Below are 23,201 nucleotides of genomic sequence, written 5' to 3'. Positions count from 1 at the left end.
AGGCTCTTTTATATTTAGTGTCCAAATTATTAAACAGCAAAATTACTGAAAAATCTCTACCCAGCCTGTTGTGTTATTTGATACATTTAAAGTGCAGGATATACGATGCACCCCCAATGGACAAGACTTTTTGTCCACTCACTTTTGCTACGACTCTACACCACATATCTGAAACAGAGGTGGTTCACTTTGGGCATGCTGGTCATATGTTGGTCACACAAGGTTAATATCCAGAATTGTAAATATCAGTGCCCTACCAAATCCTATCCAAAACAGATATATGTGATGATCAGAGAGTGAGCAAAGACAGCACACAATTCCTAGGAAAAAAAAAAATGGCAGCCAAGGTGGCACTCTCTTCTTCTTTCAGCACCAAGTTTCCACTCCCACCTAAGCCATCTTTACCATCTCATTTCCCTTGCACTTACATTTTACCAAAGGCAAGGGTCCATCATTTGAGAATCCATGCAAATTTGGGTAAGAGATTTCTCTGTATTCAAATGTATTTTCCCAAATTTTATTTGTTTAGTTTTTGAGCAAACTTAGGCTGAAAGATGATAACTTGAGAGGATAAAATTTTGGTCCCGTTAGGTGGTGGGGAAGGAGAAATCAAGAAGGGGGGAAAGAAGAAATTCATAACTAGAGAGGAAGAACCAGAACAGTAAGTCTTCCACTCATTTGTAATCTTTGCTTTAATAATTCAAACCATTGAATTCTGCAGCAAAACATGTCATGTCAATAACTAAAAGGGGTTTGCTAATTGCAGGTATTGGCAAACAGCAGGAGAAAGGGAAGGGGAGAATCCCATGAAGACCCCTATTCCTTACATTATTATTTTTGGCATGTCGACACCTTTTGTAATCTTAGCCATTGCTTTTGCAAATGGCTGGGTTAAGGTACCCATTCGATGATATGATTGGGACTCTGATGCAAATAGCAGCAACATGATCTGAATGCCTAGTTTTATTCGGTTAGTAATTGTTTGTACAGTTGATCGCACGCCGGTAGTCCAATCAAGGCATATGTTCTTCCAACAATCGCTTGAATATTTATGGGTTTCTTAGATGAAACATAGTTATTCAACTATTATATATCATTGTTGGCTGATAATAACCATTTCATGCTAGTAACTTTTACCTTTACTCTTGATTAAGCAAAAATGTTGATGAGCTCTTGGCTTGGCTTCCTTTTATTGCATTTCATTATGATTAATGCTATATACTACACATGCATCCTACTGAATAGATGTGGAAGTGTCTATTAGTTATTGGATCAAATATTGTTAAAAACAAAACAAAAAATCTAAGGACTGAACACTGCCACTGCCACCGAGCTCAGTGGGATGAAAGTGAGATTAAGGAGTAGTTCATAGCATTTCTCTTTGATTATTTCAACCAGCTTCTTTACCAAGTAATGCTACTCTTCACAATAGAAAAGCCACTTAAAACACGTAACGTCAACCAGTGTAAAATAAACGTGATAAATGAGTGTGAAGAGTAGTATTACTCTTCTTTATATACACATTTTTTTATTCAACCATTTAGTTTTGATCAAGTCATTTGAATGAAAGAGCATGCACAAAAGGGAGGAAACAACACAGGGATATAAGAGAGTTCAATCAATTTGCGATTCCTTTCAATTCATCCAACTCTGTACATTGCAGAATCTAAAATGATAACTAATTTATTTTTTGGGAAGTGAAGTTATCATCAGATAATCTGGGGATGCAAATAAACTTTTTTTTTTTTTTTTTTTTTTTTTTGGGTCATACTCAGAAGCATTGATTCTAAATACTTCTAAGATTGTGGAAGTTACAAACTTGGTTATTTTTTAGCAGAATCTCAACTACAATGCAGCAGGCCTTGGACCATGAAGATTTAGTTAAACAAAGATATAACATGGGTCAGAACTCACCCCCAGAAAAAAAGATAAAAGGAAAAGGCAATAACATGCTGCTGCATATTCCTACTCTAGTTGCTTTTAATCAAGTCAACAGTATCGCACATCAAACCAAATCATGCTTTTTATCAATCAGATTTAAAGGAATAGAATACACTTGCATTATTGTCGGCTCACTAGTAAAACCTTTGCAAATTCGATTATATCCAAATAAATGTGAATTCTCTACAGGGGTACAGAAGCTTAGAAATGAGAAAGAAGTAAAAGGAAAATAATTATGCTCAAAATGAATAGCAATTGCACTAGTGAATTATGTTGCAACAGATCCTACTCTACCCTGGGCTAGCTCTTTTCCCCACCTACTAAATCGATGAGAACAGTAATTTCCTACACAAAGTCATAGATGCCAAATAAAAGCTAACTTCAATATCTAAAAAAAAAAAAAAGAAAAGAGGATGTGTTTATTTGGTTTCGGGCAAAGGCTTAAATAATATTGCCGTAACATATTTATTGCCAAACCTCTGTGTTGAGGTGATGGCCACATACTGATCACCATCCGTTTGTTGAGTGTACAGATGATTCAACTGTGAAAACTCAGGCCTTGAGAGAGAATGGTGAATATCAGCTGAGGATGATGGCTTATCCAAAAATGCTTCTACTAGTTGTGGTGGTAGTTGTGGTGGTTGCAACTCACGAAACTTCCCTTCTTTGGTTCTATAATAAAAATCTTCATCAGTGAAAAATCTATTGTCATAGCTTGATGGTGGGGAAGGAGGACATTCAAACTCAGACAAATGTGCAGGACCATTTGAAGGCGCTTTTAGGACTTCCTCCTGCGAACACGAATACATCCAGCAGGGTGAAACCAAATTATGTAAATAAATGATTTTGCATGCTACTGTAGCAAGATAAGAATCCTACTTTGAAAAGGTATTCAAGTAAATGAAAACATGAAGAATTTAGAGAACTTAAGAAATCCAACGCTTACTCAGAATTGGAGGAAACAAATGTAAACTATGTCCAATTACTTCTGAATTATAGCTAACCACAAAAATGAAAAGATATCAATGATATATGGCAACCAATAGTGCTTAAAGGATGACATGATAAGAATGGAAATTATCAAGATGAAGGCTTTTATCCCCCCCCCCCCCCCTCCTTTTTTCCTTAAAGAATGAAGGTTTCTATGCCCCTTTTGGTCACCATATAGCAATGGATCCCTTTTTTTCGTTTGCTCTTTACCTATTCAATAACCAATAGTGCTTTAAGAGGGAGTTTAAATGAGGCTAAGAGATAAGCAAATTTCCTGATTTATTATAAATGTCATAAGAGAATCATGTAATAAGGTAGGGAACCAAAAGAAATGATACTTTGCTTAGAGTGTGCAAAGGCAGTATGAAGCATCAAGACTCCAATATGATGTAGCATTATAGATAAGATGTAGATTTTTTTGCCAGCAGTACTTTCGGAGCAAGGGACATGCTATCAAGATGAACAATCTATTGCATCCTTAGCAACTGTATGCACCATATAAAAGGCAATATGAGCCGACAATTTACATATCTATTTTCATTATTAAAAATATTTGGAGAGATATTCAGGATTAAATTGACAAGGCGATAAGTTAATAAAAGTAAACGATTAAACCGTACAAGTAATATAACTAGAGAGAGAATGCTACCACAAGCAATATTACTGATGATAAGAAATATTGTAACAATTTATAAATGAGTAAAAAACAGAAACCATAAGTTACCTGCAAGTTCAAAATATTATAGCGATTTCCATAGTCATCACAGATCAATTGCAAGTCTGAAGCACATACCAACGCTCCATCAACAATGAAGCGGTAGTAATGGATTCCTACTGGAAGCACCTTTGTAACAGTAAAATTTTCGCCTGTACGCTGCAAGGGCTCACTGATTGAAACAGAAGAAAGTTCAGAATACCAAAGTATAGAGTCAAAGAACAAAAATAAATCAAGTTCAAGTTTGGAAAAAGAAAAGCTATGATACATTGTCTGCCAGTTGTCCCACGATCCCAATACAGCTACTGAATTGCCAGCACAGTTCCATGTTATCTCAGCAGAAATCCATCTACCATAGAACTTATCTTTATTATCCATTATACTTTGAGGCAGTGTGTGAATGGAACTCACAAGCACCTGGAAGTTGAAAGCAAATGGGTTTAAATTCATTTGGAGTCACAGGAACCTAAAAGTACAATTTAAAACATGGGTATAAATCCATACAAACGTGTCTGTGCATGTTTGTGTGTGTAGAAGCCAAATTCCATAAGAAATTGAAGCTTATTAGCTTAACCATGACTCGAGATTTTCCGAGTGTCCCAAGTGTAAGGGTGTGTATATGGATGCACCAAATTGAGTAAAGATAGAAAGTAGCTGTAACTATGAGACTGAATCTTTTAAACGTATAACTACAACTGGATTTCTAGAGTGCCCTTAAGTGTGTGTCTGCATGCGTATATAGACTAAAATTGTATTGAAGAGTTCTATGAGAGTGCATTTTCACATGTATAGCTATAACTCCAATCTTGCTAGGTATCCCCTTTTAGCCTTTTTTTTTTTTTTTTTTAAAAAAACACTGAGTAATACAGATATGGGAGATATAAAAGGGGAAGAAGACTTGAGAGATTATAAGACGAGGCCATATCAGTCTAGAGCCATAAGCTGCTGCCTTTTCTGTATGGTGCACCTTTCTTGCTATCCAAGGTTTTAAGCGGGAAAAGATATGATGAATGTCAGCTATGATTGTATGTAACCCCCATTCCATGGGTAGGGATGAGTTTTGGATAGCCTAGATGATAACTAACGAATATTCTTTGAGAATAATATTTTGGAGTCCTGAGTGCAAGCTTTAATTGAGGTAGCCATTAGTATTGTTTTTTTTTATAAGTAATTAGCCCAAAGGGAGGGGGAAGGGGAGATTTGAAGCCATTAGTAATGTTTTTACTTCACCAACATTAAGTTTTCTAGGGAGCTTCTAAGGGTCGAAGCATATAGAATGCGTCCAAGATGGTCCTGCCAGATTACAGCTAAAGTGGCATCTTTTAAAGCTGCATCAAAATTGATTTTGAGTAAGCTATCAAGCGATGGAGGTCTATGTCGAATGGTCTGGGAGAGGCACCAATAAATGCAAACCCATCATTTTCTTCAGAAAAAAAATGCTAGATCTCACATAACCAATTCCATTACCACTATCCTTGGTTTGAAGAGAACTCCTTGGTCTACCAGATTTCTTTGCCTTCGCCTTTTTCTTGGCCATTCTATTTCCCAAATGTAAAAGATATCATGGAAAAGATCCAAAAGAAAATTAGTGGGAGCAGGGGCGGGCCTAGGTTGGGTCTTTGGAAACCCCAAACTTTTTTTAAAACACTTACAAAAATATTACTTTTGAAACTCTGGCTTTGTCAAATAGTTAGTTTTTGAACCCCCCCATATGACAAATTTCTACTCTTATACTCTCATGTCAGATTACTTTATGACTTATGACTTAGTATGAAATTAAATTTAAGACTTTTCTATTTTTATTTTCCTCCCATATGACAAATTTCAACTCTTATACTCTCATGTCATATTATTTTATGAATTAGTATGAAATTAAATTTAAGACTTTTCTATTTTTATTTTACATAAACACGTGTGCACACACATGGAGAGATTATATGCATTTATGTGCTTATTTATTTATGTAAGGTTGGGCACCCCACGCGGCCCCTTCACACACACACGCAAAAATTATGGTTCCAAACTTGAGTGGGTGGAAGACTAAAGTTCTCTAGAACTATTCTCATCAAAACCATGGCGACTACCCTTCCCTCATTCGTATGTCAACTTTTCTTCTTTCCAAAGCCCTCTACAACTCTTTGAATTCCTTGACTCATACTTCTAGTGGGGCTTTAAAGAGAACATGTGTCGAAACTTTGTCCCCAAAGCTTAATGTTAAATCACCACTTATCCAAAAAGATTAAGTTGATAAGAAATTGTTGATTTAATTATTTAATTAATATTCTAACATTCTCAATTGCATGTGACCTAAAACTCTTATTTAATAAGTGATACTCATCACATAAATATTTAATTGAAATGACAGGTGAAAGATGGAGAAAATGCTTGAATTCAAGATTTTTACAATAGTACCAATATATGATATGATTCCATATTTTATATTCTAACACTTAAAGACTCCATCTCCATCTCTAAGAAAGTGGGAGGCCTTGGCCTTACAAGGATGTACGATACAAACAGGGCTCTAGTTACCAAACCAGGAAGGAGGATGCTTTAAAATGACAATAGCTTCTACCTTCAATCTTTGAGAGGTAAAAGACTTTAAAGGTAAAAACTTGCTCCAAACTCAAGATACTTATCAAAAAATAAAGTATCTTGAGATTGGAGAAATATCCTAAAAACTAGAGATCCTAGATAAGATTAGAACCAATCTTTAATCAAAATACAACTCATTGCATCCATAACATTGGTCTCCCACAAAATATTGCAGAGGATGATTGGATCCCAAACAAAAAAGTCAATACACTGTTGAATCTGCTCCTTGGACCCTACCTTTTTCTGTTACAAGACTTTTATCTAACAATTAACGCGTATCAAAGAAAGCATACGCCTAGAGAAACAAAATCAAATTTCAGACTAGCCCAAAGCTATTACAAACAAGTTTCAGTACTTCAAAATAAACAGCTGCGATTGATATAAAGAAATGGATGAACATACGCCTAATTAAAGAAACTCTTCACCATAATTTTTCAAAAATAATATTCATGTTTAAATATTTCTGAAAATTAAAATAGAAAATTGACCTCTGGATTAGAGGGCGACTGGTAGGCCCTGGGGTTGTGAGAGGGAGAGTAAACCACGAGCCCTGGGACATGATAGTTAAGGAGTGTCCCACCCTGTCCAAACTCCATATAATGTTCACACTTTTCTTCAGGCTTCTTAACTCCAGAAGGGCCACCTTGACCTTTTCTGTCACCAGCGTTTCCCATTACTGAAAACACAACAATCCCAGTTATAATCTTGGCAATTTTTGTAAAAAGCATATGAATTGGGCTTCGAAACAATTTATCAAAGAACAAAACAAATCATAAGTATAAAAATGATACGAAATAATACAAATCATAAAAATCAATTCTTTCATAAACGAATAAACTATATAAACAAAAGCTCATTGAAGGAGAGGGAAAAAAAAAAAAAAAAACTATTCCATCAACAGAAAAAGTAAAAGCAAAAAACTATTAAAGAACCTTTGTTTTTAAAAAGAGAAAGCAAAGAGCAAAGAAAACCATGCCCATTAATTGGAACAGATGAACAGAACAAGCCCAGGAACAAAAATCAATCAAATTCCAAAGCAAGAAAATGAATAATATAAAGCCACGTACAGGTTGTGAGAAACCAGAAGAAGCCCAGAAACCCAGAAAAAAAAAAAAATAATAAAAAGAAAAAAGAAAAACAGAATGTGTGAAACAGAACAAAAACATGAACAAGAAGGCAATACATAAGTGAATAAACTATTGGGTTTAGGTGACATACCCGTCTCTGCAAAAGAATCTCAGGAACACAAGAAAGCAAAGCGAAGATTGATCGAAAAGAAGGTAACATTGCTCTTGGAGATTGTGTGAGTTTGTGACAAAAACACTCCCTCAGTGACTGACTGAGTCTCTTCTCTCTACCTCTCCAAGTCACTGAATTGTGTGAACAGTAGATTTTCTCTCCGACGAATTCGGAGATTCTTTTTGTGGTGGACTTGGGTTTCTATAAGGAATGCTACCTGGCCGGCATCATTGCTCGGTTGCTCTACAGTTGTTGATTCTGCATAATCATGCGTGGACGAATACCAGCCTGCCACTTCATTATATCAATGTACTATTTTAGCCCTGTCGACAAATTACAATATTTACCCCAAAAATGTCCCTCCTACCAATCATTAGGTTCCAATGTTTTAATTCCGCTCTATGACAAAAATATCTTGAAAATACTTTTTTTTTTTTTTTTTTTTTTTTTTTTTAAAAAAAACATTTAGAAATTAGAATAAAACAAAAGTGATGCATGCCTTTTTTGTTTTCTCTTATTTTGTCCATTTTTTCTTCAAGATTTTGTCTTTTTTCTTCAAGTTTTTTTTTTTTTTTTTTTTTTTATTCTTTTAAGTGGCAAAAAGGAATATTGCAACCATAATATCAGCAAAGGGGGAAGTAAAACTAATACAAAAACTTTTAGGGATAAAAATAAAATTTTTAAAGAAAAACTTTTTAGGGGTAAAAATAAAAATTTTAAAGAGTTTATGCCATTAAAACTTATATAATTTTTAAGGTTTTTTGTGAAAATTTTTTTGAGGATACTTTTGTCCCTTATTGTAGGGATGACCATTTGTGTTAGCGTGTCAGATTTGAGTCATGTCAAAGTATATGTATAAGATTATATAAGTCAACTCTAATCCAATCTATTTAGTCAAACATGTCAAACCTCCTAACCCTAACTTTCTAATTTTGTACTGGGTTCGTGTCGAATTTTCGAGTCATGTCAAAAATTACCAACAATTATATAATGTCGAGTCATAAGTATATGATTATATAGGTCAATCTTAACTCAACTCATTTACTTAAATGAGTCAGACCCTTCAATCCTAACTCTATAATTTCATATTGAGTTCGTATATCGTGTCAAAAATTGTCAGTTCTACTTTATTGCAATCTCAATAGTAAAGTAGGTTAAAAAAAAAATTGTGAGACATTGCAATGAAAATGATAGACGAATGGAAATAAATGAAATTTTCCCATTATAATTGATGAGTACTGTGAGGTGGCATGACATTAGTGGGTACAAGTTACCTTGGCGTATGGGAATGTTAATAACATTCATAATTATATATGGAAATACATCTAAGTCCTTGATTGTGTTGGAAAGGTAATTACACCCAGATTTCATAATCCATCATTAGTTGTGGAAACAGTAGAATTTGGAAAGTAGTGTTATATGCCTCAGGATAAGGACTTCTCCACAAATGGAGACAAGTCATTTTGCACTTAAAATTTGATGATATTGCATTAATTTGCATCTAATACTTGCATTTAAGATATAATCAATTATGTGTAATCCAAAGGGATACGACTATTGTGTACGAGTAGAAGATCTATGTCTTTTTTGTATTTGTTCAAAATTAATGTGCCTCTTAAAATTATCATTGGATTTGTGATATATTATTATTGAATTTTTGTCAAATGATAATTTTAAGAGCTACATCAATTCTGGAAGGATACGAGGATGATAAGGGTTTTAATTTCCTTTTAGTATTACTTATAGTGTAGATAATCACAAGCTTTAAAATTGATTTGAGTAATGTTAAATATTATATTTTTATTTTACAAATATTTCAGTACGTTGATGTAGCAATACCAAGCAACACTTGAATCTTTCATTTTTTTATCAAAAAAAAATAAAAAATTCATAAGGTTAGTTGATATTATCTTGTTAGCACTGTTGGATACTCGTGAGACAAACATGTAGTTCCTAGTATTATTTAATCAACTTTATTTTATAGAAATATAAGTTGTATTTGCATACTTGCAAGTTTTAGAATAGATTTATGAAAATAATGTACCCATTTGGTTTAATGGTTTCAAAACGTACGTATAATTTGAAAACATAACAATTTAAAACGTTGGTAATATTAAAAACATGGATAAGAGTTTGGTCTTATCTATAAAAGAGTGTTGTTTTGATAATGAAAACACAATTCAATTTTTTAAAATGCACTCCCTTCTTAGTGCACACAAATGTAAATTTTTTACGTTTTCAATTTGTTATTTCTCTCAAATAGAATATGTTTTTTAAAATAATTTTATTTAAAAATATGCGTTTAAGCTATAAAATTGTGGGATTAAACACAACATCTACAACTACAAGTCGTGTATGCATGATGCATGCATGGGTGTAATTAAGTGACACATAACCAATTGGTGACGTGTGTACAAACCTATTATTGTAAACACGTCACTAAATGCATGTTTTTTTTTTGTAGTGATGGCACGAAAGGTCATGGTGTGATCATGTTTGTGCTACATATACTGCTTGTATAAAAATTTGTCATTCGTAATATTATACAGTATAATAAATAATGTTTAACCAATAAAGGAATATCTTAATTTCAGTATTGGTGGTGAAAAGTTTTCCTGAGTTATGTGTTACTTTTAGTATTAGTTTTTTATATTTGTGCTTCTGAATTTTCATTTAATAATATTTTGATATTAGACAATATTTCTTTCAAACCTAAACTGGAGGAATAGTTTATTACCATTGAATATATATATATATGTCCATATTGCGTAACTAGACATTTATTGAAATTAATTTTAAAGAAAAGCATACATTAAGGTGTCACCCTTTCTCTTGTACATGTTTTGAGTTTTTTTAAATCATAATCTTTTTGCACTTTATTCTTGCATGGTGCAGCATGCGCAGATTTTGAAGCCCCGAACCACACTAAATCATCTATATGAAAAACAAATCAGATCCCACACAATATGGTTGTTTATTGGATGTGTAACGAACATCCTCATGTAAGAGACTGCTCGAGTACTATATGTTCGAACAAAGTAAGGCATGAATATCTTCTCACATGAGATTACCTATCGTACATGCAATGGACAGCCTCATTTCACCCGACCGCAATGATATGGAAACTATATTTTCAATCTAATGCCTTGAACTCTCAAGCCTCCACTAGTTAATGCCATTTAGAGCACAATCAGGAGCACCAACTTTCATTATCAGGTGAAAATTAGCTTTGATAAAATTAATGGTCCAGGGAAAATGCTTGTGGGTTTTCCAAATTCTTTGCTCTCTTTGTAATACTCTTGGCTAATCGTATTGTCCGGTTTTGTGCCAATTGCCCAGAGTTTTCAACATTAAATCAAAAGCACAAAAAAAAAAAAAAAAAAAAACTCTCAAACACTTAGTGTACTAGATCTAGTAGTTTTTTACATTACTTGAGAACTCGATATGAACCCAACACGAGATTAGGATTGAGAAGTCTGACCCGTTTAATTAAATTGGTCAGACTAGAGTTAACTATATAGTCTTTTACCTATACCTTGGCACGACCTGAACCCGATATGTGAGAAAGGACTGACAATTTTTGACACTACCCACTAACCCGATACAAACCCAACAAGAAATTATGGAGTTAAGATTGAGAGATCTAACCGTTTAATTAAATGAGTTGGGTTATTGTTGATTATATAGTCTTATGTTTATGCCTCAATACGACCTAAATCTGACATACGAATTTGAACACGAATTGCCACACCTACCACCTAGAGGAAGCAATGTAATTCTAGCCTCATTTATTAGCAAAAAAAAAAAAAAATGATTCAAAACTTATGGTACGTAAGAAATAAAAAACAACATGTGATAAGATCGATTTTGTAAAGTAGCTATCTGTTGCTTTTTACTAGCTTCTTTCGTCAATGCAGTTCCTATATAAGGGGCCTTAAAGCTATCTCCCCATGTGACATGTTTTTAATTTTTGAAAGAGAATATGTGCTAAATATATACTACTTAAGCATGCAGCTTTGATTACTCCCAAGGTAAGAATAAGTGTGTGTGCTTGCAAGCAAAGGAGAGAAACAAATGTGGTACCACCAAAGCAAAGTATGGGGGGAAGTGGGCATCTCCTTTTGTTCATCCAATCATCTATAAACAACCTCAAAGTAATTATGCAGGTGATGGCAAACCTAGGCTTGCAATTTCATCGTTTGGAGTCAATAATTTGGCCTTTGAAAATCGGCAATTAATAATTAAAGGTTAGCAATTTTTGATACGATCTGTAAATCTAACACAATTAGTGAGTTGTGGCTAAAAAGTCTTAACGTATATAATTTTATATTCATACTTCGATACAATCCGAACCTGACACATAGATAGAGATGTGATGGCCGATGACAGCACATCAATCTTTTATATATATAAAAGAAAAGGGAATAGAAGGAGAGAGACAGAGAATGAGAATTTAGATCTTATATTGAAGTGATTATGGTAAAATAAAAGCATCACATGGGTGGAGATGTGACGGCGGAAGCGAATCTAGTTGGGTCAGCTTCATACATAGGTCCATCTCCGACGACAACACATCAATCCGGACAATTGTTGCGTCACAAAATTGTTCTTCATTTCTTTTCCTTTCGACAAGTGGCGCAACATAAATATCAAAACTCACAATCGTTGGTTGACATACGGAACATTAATAATTGTTGGAAACCTCTCCATTTGTAATTAATTAGTGCAGAAAGTGAATATCTTTTTATCCTAATGGTTAATGGGTTATATAATTAATTAACCAAATTAATATTCAACGATGCAATGATTAAATCTTTAATAATCGGTATCAGAGCAGTCCGTTCTAAGACGTTTAGATCTTTGATTAGGCTCTAAACATAATGATACTGAATAATTTGATAATTAATCATATAAAGGTTGTTGCCTTAATGATCAAGCATGGAAAGAAAGAACAGAAAAAAGGTTATTATTTTGCAAATTGAGCAGCTGGACCAGTTAAGGAATCACTTGGATTGGGACAGAATAGCAAATAGTTATATGATGAGGAAGCAAGTTGTGTATATATGTTAGTGGCTATTGAAAAGCCAGGGCTTTAGGTTACTTTATGAAATTAGGTGATGAGTTGGGCCAATAATGCATGATATAAGTTAACTTTCATGCACTGCCAACTCATTACTTTATTATTCGAGGTGCCAAATATTGAGGCTCTATATACATGCTAGCAACTCCAAATTAGGATCACTTAGCTTTTAGTTTCCACTATATATAATGATTAACACTAGATGTCAAATGGTGTGTCCAAGAATAACTCTAAGAAAATGGGCATCTTCGTTTGAAAGTTAGCTCATTTTTTATGAGTTTTATGGATGGACTGAACCTGGCCAAGTGCATACGGACGGACGCACAAGCAAATTCGGACCATTGTCACCTAGAGTACTCTTAACGCTCCTTTATTCTTGAGAGCTAAGGAACATTCACGTAACGGAGTGTGGGACACTAAAAAAGAAAAGGAAAGTGACTCATTCACGAGGTACGACCCACCATTTTAGGCAAACACTTTTTCTTTGAGAATTCTTTAAGCTCATTTCCTTCTTCCTTCTTTCCCCAATACTAATAACTTAAGCAATATCGAAATGACTCGGTCGGAATTTGACGGGACACTTCGTACTTGACTTTCCTTCTCTCTTTGCATGTTCTCTGAATTCAAGATGTGCGACCAACTGATTCTTGATCAAATGTTGTTTCTCACGACAACACAAGCAGATCGATAAAACTACATTGCACCAGAAATCAGTACGTTTTGGCCTCAGTGGTTCTTCGGTTGCTGTCTTACGCAGGGTGCACCTACTTCTTGCAAGAAGAATTTGCACGAAGCTGTTGATCAAGGTCATCTTTTAATTCATGGATGCTCATCAATTCGTATTAGTATTGGTTTTTCACTTCGCTGTCCCCAAAAGTAGCCTTCATAAGTATTTATAATTATTCATCATCTGTCAAATAAACATAAAGACGTGGGAAAGCTATTCATGGTAGACCAAAAAGTTATATAGAAGTACTAGAGGGAAAAGCTTTTCCCTTGTCCCACCGACGGAGCCAGAAACTATTACAAGCAAAGGCGGGCTAAAAACATTTGTTGCTAGCTAGGGACTAGTAGGCTGAAATTATTATTATTATTATTTACCTTAATGTATTTTTTCTTAGGAATTGGGGGGTGGAGGCATGGCCTATACCAGTCCCCTTCCTCCTCCGTCCCTACCTCCACCTCTTTGTGAACGACATCCCGCTCTCTTAGTAGAGTTCCTTTTTCCCTTTTTTCCTTTGCCGCTCCCTAGCAAGAAGCATAGTGTCCTTTCCTTCCCTCCTCTTCCCTTCCTTTCCTTTTTTTTTTTTTTTTCCTCTTTTCATCCCCACTTTTTTGTACTTTATTGTTTCTCGTCTTAATGAAATTATATCTTGCTTAGAAACAATATGTATATATATTGTAAGGTTATGTCTCTTTTCGTGCTAGTTTGGAATACTTAGAACTAGAGCTAGGGGATTTCAATCCAATATTTGGAGCCCATCTAACCTAGAACTAGATTTTTTTTTTTAAAAAAAAAAAAAGAAAAAAAAAGGAACCAAGGGATTTGATCAAAGAAAGAGAGAGAACTAGAGCTAGGGGATTTCAATCCAATATTTTAGGGGAAAATGATCTTCTCCATTTTAAATTCCCTCAATTTCCTTTATGCATTTTGAAAAGTAGTGTTGTCCAAAAGTTTTAATGATGGTAGTGCACTAAATGCACTATATATCCTTCAAAATGCACTACATGAAGGAAATGAAAGAGATTTGAAATGGAGATCGATGATCCTTTTCTATATTTGGGACCCATCTAACTTGAACTAGATATATATTTTGAATTTATATTTTGAGTTATAAATTAATGATGTATTTTAATTTATATTTTGAGTTTTGGGGTAGTAGGCTTAATTTTTTTTTTTTTTTTTTTTTGACATGTTTACACAAGGGAAGGGGCCCCTTCCCCTTGTGTGGAAATGTCAAAAAAATTTATATTTTGAGTAAAAGATCGAATTAATGCATTTATAGTCTTTGTGGTTTGGAGTTTTGACAAATAGCTAATTGCTAGTTTACTTAATTTAAAAAAGTAATTAATCACTCATTGCAAAAAATAATAAATTAATCTATGACACATGACATATGGGGCAATAGGCTTAAAATTTTGCGATTTCAACTTAACATAATTTTGATTAATAAAGTAATTTCCATACCCTTAATTAACCCTAATCAACTGAGTCAACCCTTGCTAATTTTCTTTCATTGGGATCATGAACCTTTTCATGCAAAACATGCAGTCATGCACCATCTAGCTATGATTGAAAAAAAAGTAGCTTGATGTAGTGCAGGTGTGGTGGATTGCAAAACCAAACAACACAAGATTAACAACCTTCCTAAATCCAATAACAAAATCAAATAATTGAAGCAAAATAGAACAAAACTCAACCTTTGAGCATTTCTAATTGAAAACGAATGAAAATACAACATAAATTGTGGCCAAAGAAGTCCTAGTTATTAGGCTTAAATAGAGAATAGTCATAACCGTACTAAAAATTGCAAAAAAAAGAAAAAAGAAAAAAAGATTATCGCGATATCGTTCGAATGAGATTAAATCTCGTTCAAACGAGACTTGCGATAATTTGTTCAACTAAGACATCATCCAAACGCCTTGGATTTTTGTACAATGCAACATTCATTTGAACAATACATGTGATGCCTTGATCGAACAGGAATCGACAGATTCTTCTGCTGATTGGATCATAAAATATGTTTCTTTTGTAGAAAAGAGTTGTTTCTTTTGGCCATTAAAAAAGAAGAACTTCATAATGGCTCATTTAATTATGATGCTCTTTCATGAAAATGATTTGAGATATTATGCCTAAAGCCCTTAGTTGTTAAATGCTGTGAAAATGTTTTTATATTTTTTTTAAAAGAAAAAGGGTTGGGGGGGGGCATGAGCATAGCTTTTGGGTTAGGTTAGAAACTTCAATTTTATGGCAAAAAACCTCATATTAAATGGTTCTCTTGAATGTTAAAGCATTTTTAATCATGATTAAAAATGATTTAATATTCAAGAGAACCATTTAATACCCCTTTAGGTGGTGTACGTTAAAAGTATTCCATGAAACTAAGTAATTTCTCACAAATTTCATCAAAAACAAGGTTTAAATAAACTTGAAGAGTTGAGTGTACGTAGTATACTCGTTTAGGCTCATTGAGTGAGATACGGACCTTAGATGGTTAACCTAATTAGGAAGAGGTCCAAATGGACCATTTCTGACCCAAGTCCTCATTATTGCCCATTACATAATTAAATTTTTCTTGAAGACTTATAGTAATTAAAGTCTTAGCTCTAGATTATTCTAGAAGGCGATGCTCTAGAGATTGTCAAATCCCTAAGGATGGAAGGGAGCTACTGGAGTCGCTATGGTCACGTAATCAATGAGCGAAAACTCTGCTCCAAAAGTTACAGTCTTGAGAGGTTTGTCATGTTAAAAGAGAAGGCAATATTGAAGCTGCCCATGCACATAAGCCAAGAAGGCTTTAGCATGCGGAGATATCCAATTTGGTGAAGAGCATATTCCCGATTGCATTAATCATGTTAACGTTGTATGAGTTGTACATGTATTTTGAGTAATGAAAATAGGGAATCCCAATTAAAAAAGAAAAAGAAAAAGTCTTAGCTCTAGATTCAAAGTCAGACTATATATATTTTATCCATAGTCCTACAATTACAATGAAACATTCATCAAAACTTAGATATGGTCCCCTCCAATTCTCATCAATCGATATGTGGACATTCCTTAAGTTACACTCCCCAACAACGGTTGGATTTCTTGATCTCAATGCATGCTTCTTTCAAGAAAAAATTTCTCTAAGTCAGAGCTCGAAAACATCTTTAATTAAATAAATTGTGGAATAATGTTAAGTTTGTCTGTCTTGTAGTCAAAATATAGAGAAAAATACGATCCCTTTTGTGTTTATATGGGACTGCTTTATCTGCAACTAGCACCTGCAATTGGCCGACATGTGGCATTATCTTCGTTTCATTGCCTTAGCTATATTTACTTGTTTCCTAGGAGGATTTTCATTACCAAACTATATATATTTGTATTTATATTAATTAATCTCCTAATTAAGATAGAGGATATAGCACTGCATACTAAAATTAAGTAAATATATATATACACCAGTAATTTCAATTGGATATGGATTGATTATGTATAGCAAATTAACAAAAACCACGATGACCAACTGATCCGGTTGTTGCAAAGGGGATGGCGTCGACGGCTTTGAGAGCTCCGGTAGAGATCTGGGGCTGCAAAAGGTGGATTTAGAAGATGATTTGTGCAGGCATTGAAAAAGGAAATAATGAATTGTTCTGAATAATTTTCAGGTTTGACATGAGATTCATGTTAGAAGGGAGGCGAACGGAGCTTCTCATATGCTAGCTAAGGAAGCGTTTACTCTCTTGGACGAATAAGTTTATATGAAGAAGCTCCTTTTTTAATTCTTAATTAATATTCAGTTTTCTTCTTACAAGATAAACAATAAAGCTAGTTGACTTAATTAATTCCTTTTGGTTCTTATTTCGAATCCCAATTATCACAAAATTAATTATATAGTTTGGAAGGATGAAACAATTAGTGCTTACGCACTCCCCAAATTGAGTGATATTATTGCTTTCTATTAATTAAGTTTAAGCTTGAAAATGTAATGTAATAACATTACTGGACTGGAGCAGATAAAAAGGAATAAAGAAAAGTATTGATGGTAATCTAGATTCTTGTATAGGATTTTGATTTTAATTCAGATTATTCTATTAAATAGTATCATCTATCTAGAGCAGGTTGGTGTACATGTAGTTATATTTAATTTTATTTTTTAGGGTTGTATAGAATATCTTTATATCTCTACAATCGAATACTAGCTCTAATTATAGTATTATACCACACTAGCATACAAATGTTGAACTCATCCATCATTAACAAAAGAGTGTCATTTTAAAAAACTTTAAAAATAATTTTCATTTTTACGTCACATCAAAATATTTTTATTAAACAAAAACTCCCAAAAATAAAAGTGAATATAAGCAGGCGATTATTAACCACCTAATAATCACTAATTACATATATAACCGCTTTTATAGGTTGTTGAAAAAAGCTGCCGACTGCCTACCTTTATTATATATATAAAAAATAATAATATCACAAAACGATTTTGTATTGGCGTTTTATATCATTTATAATATGCCCTAAAAGGAGGCATAAGATAGACCTAAAACATCAAAATAAGTCCATAATGGCCATACCTACGTACAAAGCGGTTATACAGTGCGATTTTTGGTTTTAATAACCGCTAATCGGAGGTTATTCTAAAACCATAAACCTTCCAAGGCAATGTAGTTGCGGTTACTAAAATTTGATATCCGTATAAGACGGTTGAAGTTAGAGACCCTAACCACTAACCGTTATCACTTGTAGACCCCTACCTGAAAATATACATTTTGTTAATGCGAAATTCCCATTATCTCTCTTTAGATGTATATTTGCCTCATTCACCCTACAAAAAAAAAAGAAAAAGGGAGAAACCCTAGTGACTGTTTCATGAAATAAAAAATTAAAAAACTGGTCTTCATTGAGTTACATCTTTCTTGTTGGCCCTATCACCAAGAAGAAAAATGTATGTGATGATAAATGAAGAGCAACTTGAGCTAAAATATATATATATAGAAATCCTTCAGTCCTCAACATCATTTCAAGCAGTGGTGGAAGAGTGGCCCATGTGCTAGACGCTTTGGGAGGCCGTTGTAGACACGCATCAAGAAAATGAGAAATCCAGGCATTGGATTTGAGCCGACCTCTGGCACTGCGTTTCACCAGCAATGGTGGAAAGTGGGGGCAACCTCTTTTTGGTAGGTATAAAAAAAAACACACAGATGGCCCTTGTGTTAATTAAAGCATACTTGAAGCCATCATTAGTGGCGCAATCCTGAAAGCAAAAAGCATTGCTTATAGCTAAAACTTTTAACCCTATATCTACATGCCCTAATGTCAAGATCTACATACACACATATATATAATTTTATATATTTATTGTTATCATTCAACCATTTCATCTAGAACTCATATTATTTATTTAACTGATGTTAATTACATCTGCATTGACTGGCAACGTACAGAGCCCTACTACAAAAAGAGGGCCAAAAGACAAAAACCATGAGCAATATATAGCTGTTTAATTAATTTTTCCTATTCTTTTGTTATTCAGGGTAATTATGATTATGAAAAAGTTTATTTGGGAGTATGACCATTGAGTGATTATAAAAACCAAGTCAAACACAGACATTTGTTTTGGTTTTTATCAGGTGAAGTGGTTTATTTGAATATTCTGCTTTATGTTTGTCACCGAGTTTTTAAATGATAAAATATGTAGCTCTTCTTTTGTTTCTTCTCTCTATGGTCACATCTTTTGAACTTAATAATAATCAAGCTTGTCTCTACATTTTTGTAATTATATTCTTAGATTTTAAAAAATTCAAAATTCTCGTGTATTAAACTTTAAATGTATGAATACAAAAGTGCAGAAGTATCATGGGCTAAGTGAAATCTTCCCTAATACGAATGAAAAATTAATATAAAACAAGAGGTGGGATACAATTACAACTTAATTCTTACTTCAAAGGATTTGGTCTATGAGATAAGTAACAGACTTATTGGTTTTCTATAAGATCATGAATATATACCAATTTCTGTCCATTGCATATGAAGTTTTGATGTAATTGCAGCAAAGTTTCTAAATTTTACTAAAAGGTCCTCCTTCTGATCCTGGGCTCCAGTCTTCCCTTGAATTTGCTGCAAAAGAGCTGATATTCTTTTAGGTCCCCATTGGCAGGCCATCTGAGGTATATATTAATGATGGTTTGAATCTAATGGCACAGAATTGCTTGGAACAATTTGGTTTCTGCACAAAGTTGGTCTTTTTGGGTCAATCAGATGAGGGTTTTGAGTAAAAGAAAGTTTTTTGTTGGTGGAAAATAAGTAAACGATGAGTCTTTGGGTGATGTACCTTATTGAAGCTTCTGGTATGGTTCTGAGAAAATAATATAATTTTTCCTTTTACTCTTCTGTTCGTGGTCTTTTTTATTTTCTTTTGTCGACTCTTGTTTCTGCATTGAAATTGGACGGGAAGTGCCATGTGGTGAGCTCACATATGTGCACATGGCTTCTCAAATTTCCATGCTCTGAGACTAATAAACAGTAGTGGGAAACCACAGGTTTTGGGTTTTTCAAGAGAATCAGCTGCAGAGGAAAACCGCCTGATTGGTTTTAAGAAGCAAAACCCCAGTTTTTTAGGAGCAATGGAGCTTGGGAAACTGTGAGTCTGTGATAAGAGAAACAACTATGTAATTTACTAGTTTTAAAAGAAAGAAAAGGAAAAAAAAAAAACAAATTTCTTATCTTTTCCCTTTTGTGCAAGCCGATGCAGGCACAGCTGTTAATCAAATCTCTAGGCACAGCAGCTTGGGCTGGTACAGATTTCTTCCTTATTCATTCCTTTTTCATCTGCCTATTAATACAATCTGCAGATTCTGCATGTTCGAGTCCCATAAAAATCTTTCCTTTTTAGCTATTTGTCTTTTCTAAATATAGACAATCAAGAAAAGCAGTGGAGCTTTAAATTGTGATTTCCCTTTGTATTATCTGCAAAAACACCTTATCCTCCTAGCTGTATTTGCTTTCTCAATCTATAGAAGATCCATCAATCTAATTTTATGATATCTTCATGACGTGTTCTGTTCTGTTCTTTCATCTGTCCTTGATCTATATTTAGCGTAATCCTTTTTCTAAGTAAAAGGTTGATCTTTTCCACCCATTTTGTCTTCCATTGATCTCAGCTACTGTTCTTGAAGTTCGATAAAAGGGAAAGTGATTGCTTTTTTCGTGCATAATTACTTTTCTCGGGATAACTGATTAGTAGGCTAGGCTTTTTTCTAATTCATGAACTTGGAAAGCAGAGTTAAAGACCAAATGGTTTGCTTTAGAAGAAACCCACTTCCATGGTTTGCTGTTCTTGCTCCATTGCTGATTTCTGCTGGTTTTTTGGGATTTGGGTTCTCCTCCGTGCTCCTTACATCTACAGTATTGATCATCTTGTCTACTGTTTACTTTACATTCTCAAAAAGCAGAGGAAGCTCATCGCAAATGGAAGATGTTGTGTCAGAACCTGATCAGCCTGAAAGTGAATCTATGTCAGAAAAGAAGGAAGACCAAGAAGATCAATATTTTGTCACATCACCTGATTCGCTATCAGAGAGTGAAGGCATCTATCGCTTATCAACAAGTGAGGAATCGGATGGTTCAATTTCTGACGAGGAAAGCCTCATTGAAATTGCTCTTCCAAGTGGGCAATATGTTGGTCATACAGAAGAGCAGCCTAAGGTAATTAGTAAGCAGCAGAAAGTGGCTGCAGATTTCTCGCCTGAATCCTTTTTCCAGCCACATTGTCTGATGGAGCTTTTCTCTGATATAAATGAGATGAACGAGGAAGACAACTTGATTGAGATTGACATCTCCATGGGCTCCATCAAGTGTTCAAGGTTTGAGATCGAAGCTTGAGTTAGTGTTTAATTTGAAGTCATGATAAATAACTTTTACTGTTGAAGTTTTTGATCCGCCATGGATTTTGTTGAATTTAGGATGTCATGCATACTTTTATCTTTCTTTTACTTTGTTATGTTGTTGTGCATTGTGAAAGCTTCTGCTCCCAAACTTTGGATACCCATTAAGGCACTAAGTGTATTATGGTCCTTTGTTTTCTCTTAATGTACATTAAAGTATTAAAAGTTTGAAGGCCATTGCCAATTGATGGAATTCCACTTCCATTTCTTTTTCTACTGATATATCCTCATCTTTTTGTTCATGTTTTTGAACTATTCTGTGGGGTTCAGAAGACAACTCAACGCTGATCTTAAATCATTCTAATTGACTTACTCTGTTCAGATACATTTAAAGCACAATCAATTGCCAACAAGTTTAATTATGTAAGGTCAATTCTTTACGATGGAAAGCTGTTAACATCTTACTTTTGCTTTAATTTGCTTTCAAAAAGCTCTTGGAAATGTTGCATTTAGCACCTGCCTGCAAGTAGCTGATCTTTCTCCACTGAAATGTGCTATTTTCTCCAGTATTCTTCTTTTTATCTGTAAAATTAATGTTCTTGCTGCATATCATGGCCTTATGAATTTCCTTGGTCAGATATTGAGATCAGTCATCCATTATTCCTTGCAGCTAGTTTTACTATTTGCAAGTGTTACCTTCTGCATATCTTTGAAATGTAGCATTTAGCACCTGCAAGTATCAATCTTTCTCCATTCGTGCTTTGCTCAAGTATTCTTTTCAAGTAATGTTACTATTCATACCAATTTTATATTGATTGATGTAGCGTGTTTTAAGTGACAATGAAATGGGAAGCCACTTAAAACATGTCACGCTATCCATTATGTAATAAATAAGTGTGAACAGTAGCGTTATTCATTCTTCTTCTTATTTATAAGATTATTCTTGCTGCATATCATTGTTTTCTCAATATTTCAGCCAGATTGAGATGAGTCACCCATGATTCCTTTCAATTTTACCTTAACTATTTCTATTTCCAAGTCTTTCTCAGGTGCTTCGAAATCATTGTTAGCCTTATTTGCTCATTAGGGGACAATGTAGCTGCATACTCATCATGACACATTTTGATTGAAATACCAATTTAATCTATATGATTGAACTTCGCCTTCCACATACAGAACTTGGTGTACCAGAAACAAGACACAAAACTCACAAGTAGCTCTCATTCATATTCTGGGAAGACTTTGAGGAATGATATCCGTCGGTGTATTATTTTCCTTGATCTTTATCAGTGTTAAAATGTTAGTTAAATGAGTAAATTTATCATTTATTATCGACTTAAACTTTTGAAATAATTAATGAGTTAACTATGAAAGGGCAGCGGTGGTAATGAGTCATGATCATTTGTTTGATCCAATCTGTTATTATTTAGCTAAATCCATTAATCAGCATTCTTCAAAACTACCCAAACTTTCACAATATTTTTATTATTGAAAGCTATTATATCTTGGAAAAAGTACACATACTTCCTTTAAACTACAATTTCAGTATCAATGTCCTCCCTAAATTACGAAGAAAAAAAATGTCAATATCCCTCTAATGACAAAAATACCCTTAATAAAAAAATTATAAAAAGTAAAAAGAAAAAGAAAAGGCAATCAACATAAGAAGAAGAAGAAGAAAAAAAAAAAAAAATACCAGGGGTGGCTAAACTACCCCTAACACTTGGAGGTGGTGGCCAATCTACCCTTAAACTAATAGGGGTTAAGCCAACCCCAAGCATTTTTATGGAAGGGGCTTTGCCACCCCTCTGGCTTCTTTTTTTTTTTCTTCTTCATTTTTTTTCCCAGCTTTTGGTTTTTGGTTTTTTGCTTTAAGTGCTTAAGGAATTGTAAGAGGAAGAAAAGTATCACAATCTTTATGTAAAAATAGGATCCTCTCAATTCCAAGTGAAATGAAAATGAGTCATTTTATGGTTAAAATTTTATTTAGCTTGCATGTTCAAACCCGTTTATTTAGCTCGAATTTGAGCGGGTTAACGGGTTTGG

The 23,201-nt window shown here is 33.9% G+C and overlaps 3 protein-coding genes across 3 annotated transcripts; 2 read left to right on the top strand and 1 right to left on the bottom strand.

Annotated features, from left to right (window-relative positions):
• Positions 1-218: 218 nt before the first annotated feature.
• Positions 219-1,244, top strand: LOC132182703 (uncharacterized). The gene is made up of 3 exons (XM_059596021.2): positions 219-477; positions 592-661; positions 767-1,244. The coding sequence occupies exons 1-3, from the start codon at positions 336-338 to the stop codon at positions 909-911; spliced, it is 357 nt and encodes a 118-aa protein (XP_059452004.2). The 5' UTR covers positions 219-335; the 3' UTR covers positions 912-1,244.
• Positions 1,245-2,071: 827 nt separating this feature from the next.
• Positions 2,072-7,680, bottom strand: LOC132182423 (SNF1-related protein kinase regulatory subunit beta-2). Its single transcript, XM_059595661.2, has 5 exons — positions 7,460-7,680; positions 6,730-6,917; positions 3,915-4,063; positions 3,656-3,818; positions 2,072-2,732 (listed from the first exon to the last, which is right to left on the bottom strand). The coding sequence occupies exons 2-5, from the start codon at positions 6,913-6,915 to the stop codon at positions 2,361-2,363; spliced, it is 870 nt and encodes a 289-aa protein (XP_059451644.2). The 5' UTR covers positions 6,916-6,917; positions 7,460-7,680; the 3' UTR covers positions 2,072-2,360.
• Positions 7,681-19,968: 12,288 nt separating this feature from the next.
• Positions 19,969-21,386, top strand: LOC132183117 (uncharacterized). The gene has a single exon (XM_059596515.2). The coding sequence runs from the start codon at positions 20,536-20,538 to the stop codon at positions 21,151-21,153; it is 618 nt and encodes a 205-aa protein (XP_059452498.2). The 5' UTR covers positions 19,969-20,535; the 3' UTR covers positions 21,154-21,386.
• The last annotated feature ends 1,815 nt before the right edge of the window (positions 21,387-23,201 follow it).

Source organism: Corylus avellana, chromosome 5 (genome assembly GCF_965113065.1).
Source record: "Corylus avellana chromosome 5, dhCorAvel1.hap1.2, whole genome shotgun sequence".
NCBI lineage: Eukaryota > Viridiplantae > Streptophyta > Magnoliopsida > Fagales > Betulaceae > Corylus > Corylus avellana.
This window is presented reverse-complemented; position numbering and strand designations above follow the sequence as displayed.

Bases quoted from the DNA above. Each gene is read 5' to 3' on its own strand.
- LOC132182703 (XM_059596021.2), top strand. From the start codon at position 336: ATGGCAGCCAAGGTGGCACTCTCTTCTTCTTTCAGCACCAAGTTTCCA. The intron at 478-591 runs GTAAGAGATTTC...TGGTCCCGTTAG, and splicing joins GAGAATCCATGCAAATTTGG to GTGGTGGGGAAGGAGAAATC. The intron at 662-766 runs GTAAGTCTTCCA...TGCTAATTGCAG, and splicing joins AGAGAGGAAGAACCAGAACA to GTATTGGCAAACAGCAGGAG.
- LOC132182423 (XM_059595661.2), bottom strand. From the start codon at position 6,915: ATGGGAAACGCTGGTGACAGAAAAGGTCAAGGTGGCCCTTCTGGAGTT. The intron at 4,064-6,729 runs GTCAATTTTCTA...TTCAACTTCCAG, and splicing joins AGTCGCCCTCTAATCCAGAG to GTGCTTGTGAGTTCCATTCA. The intron at 2,733-3,655 runs GTAACTTATGGT...TCGTGTTCGCAG, and splicing joins ATAATATTTTGAACTTGCAG to GAGGAAGTCCTAAAAGCGCC.
- LOC132183117 (XM_059596515.2), top strand. From the start codon at position 20,536: ATGAACTTGGAAAGCAGAGTTAAAGACCAAATGGTTTGCTTTAGAAGA.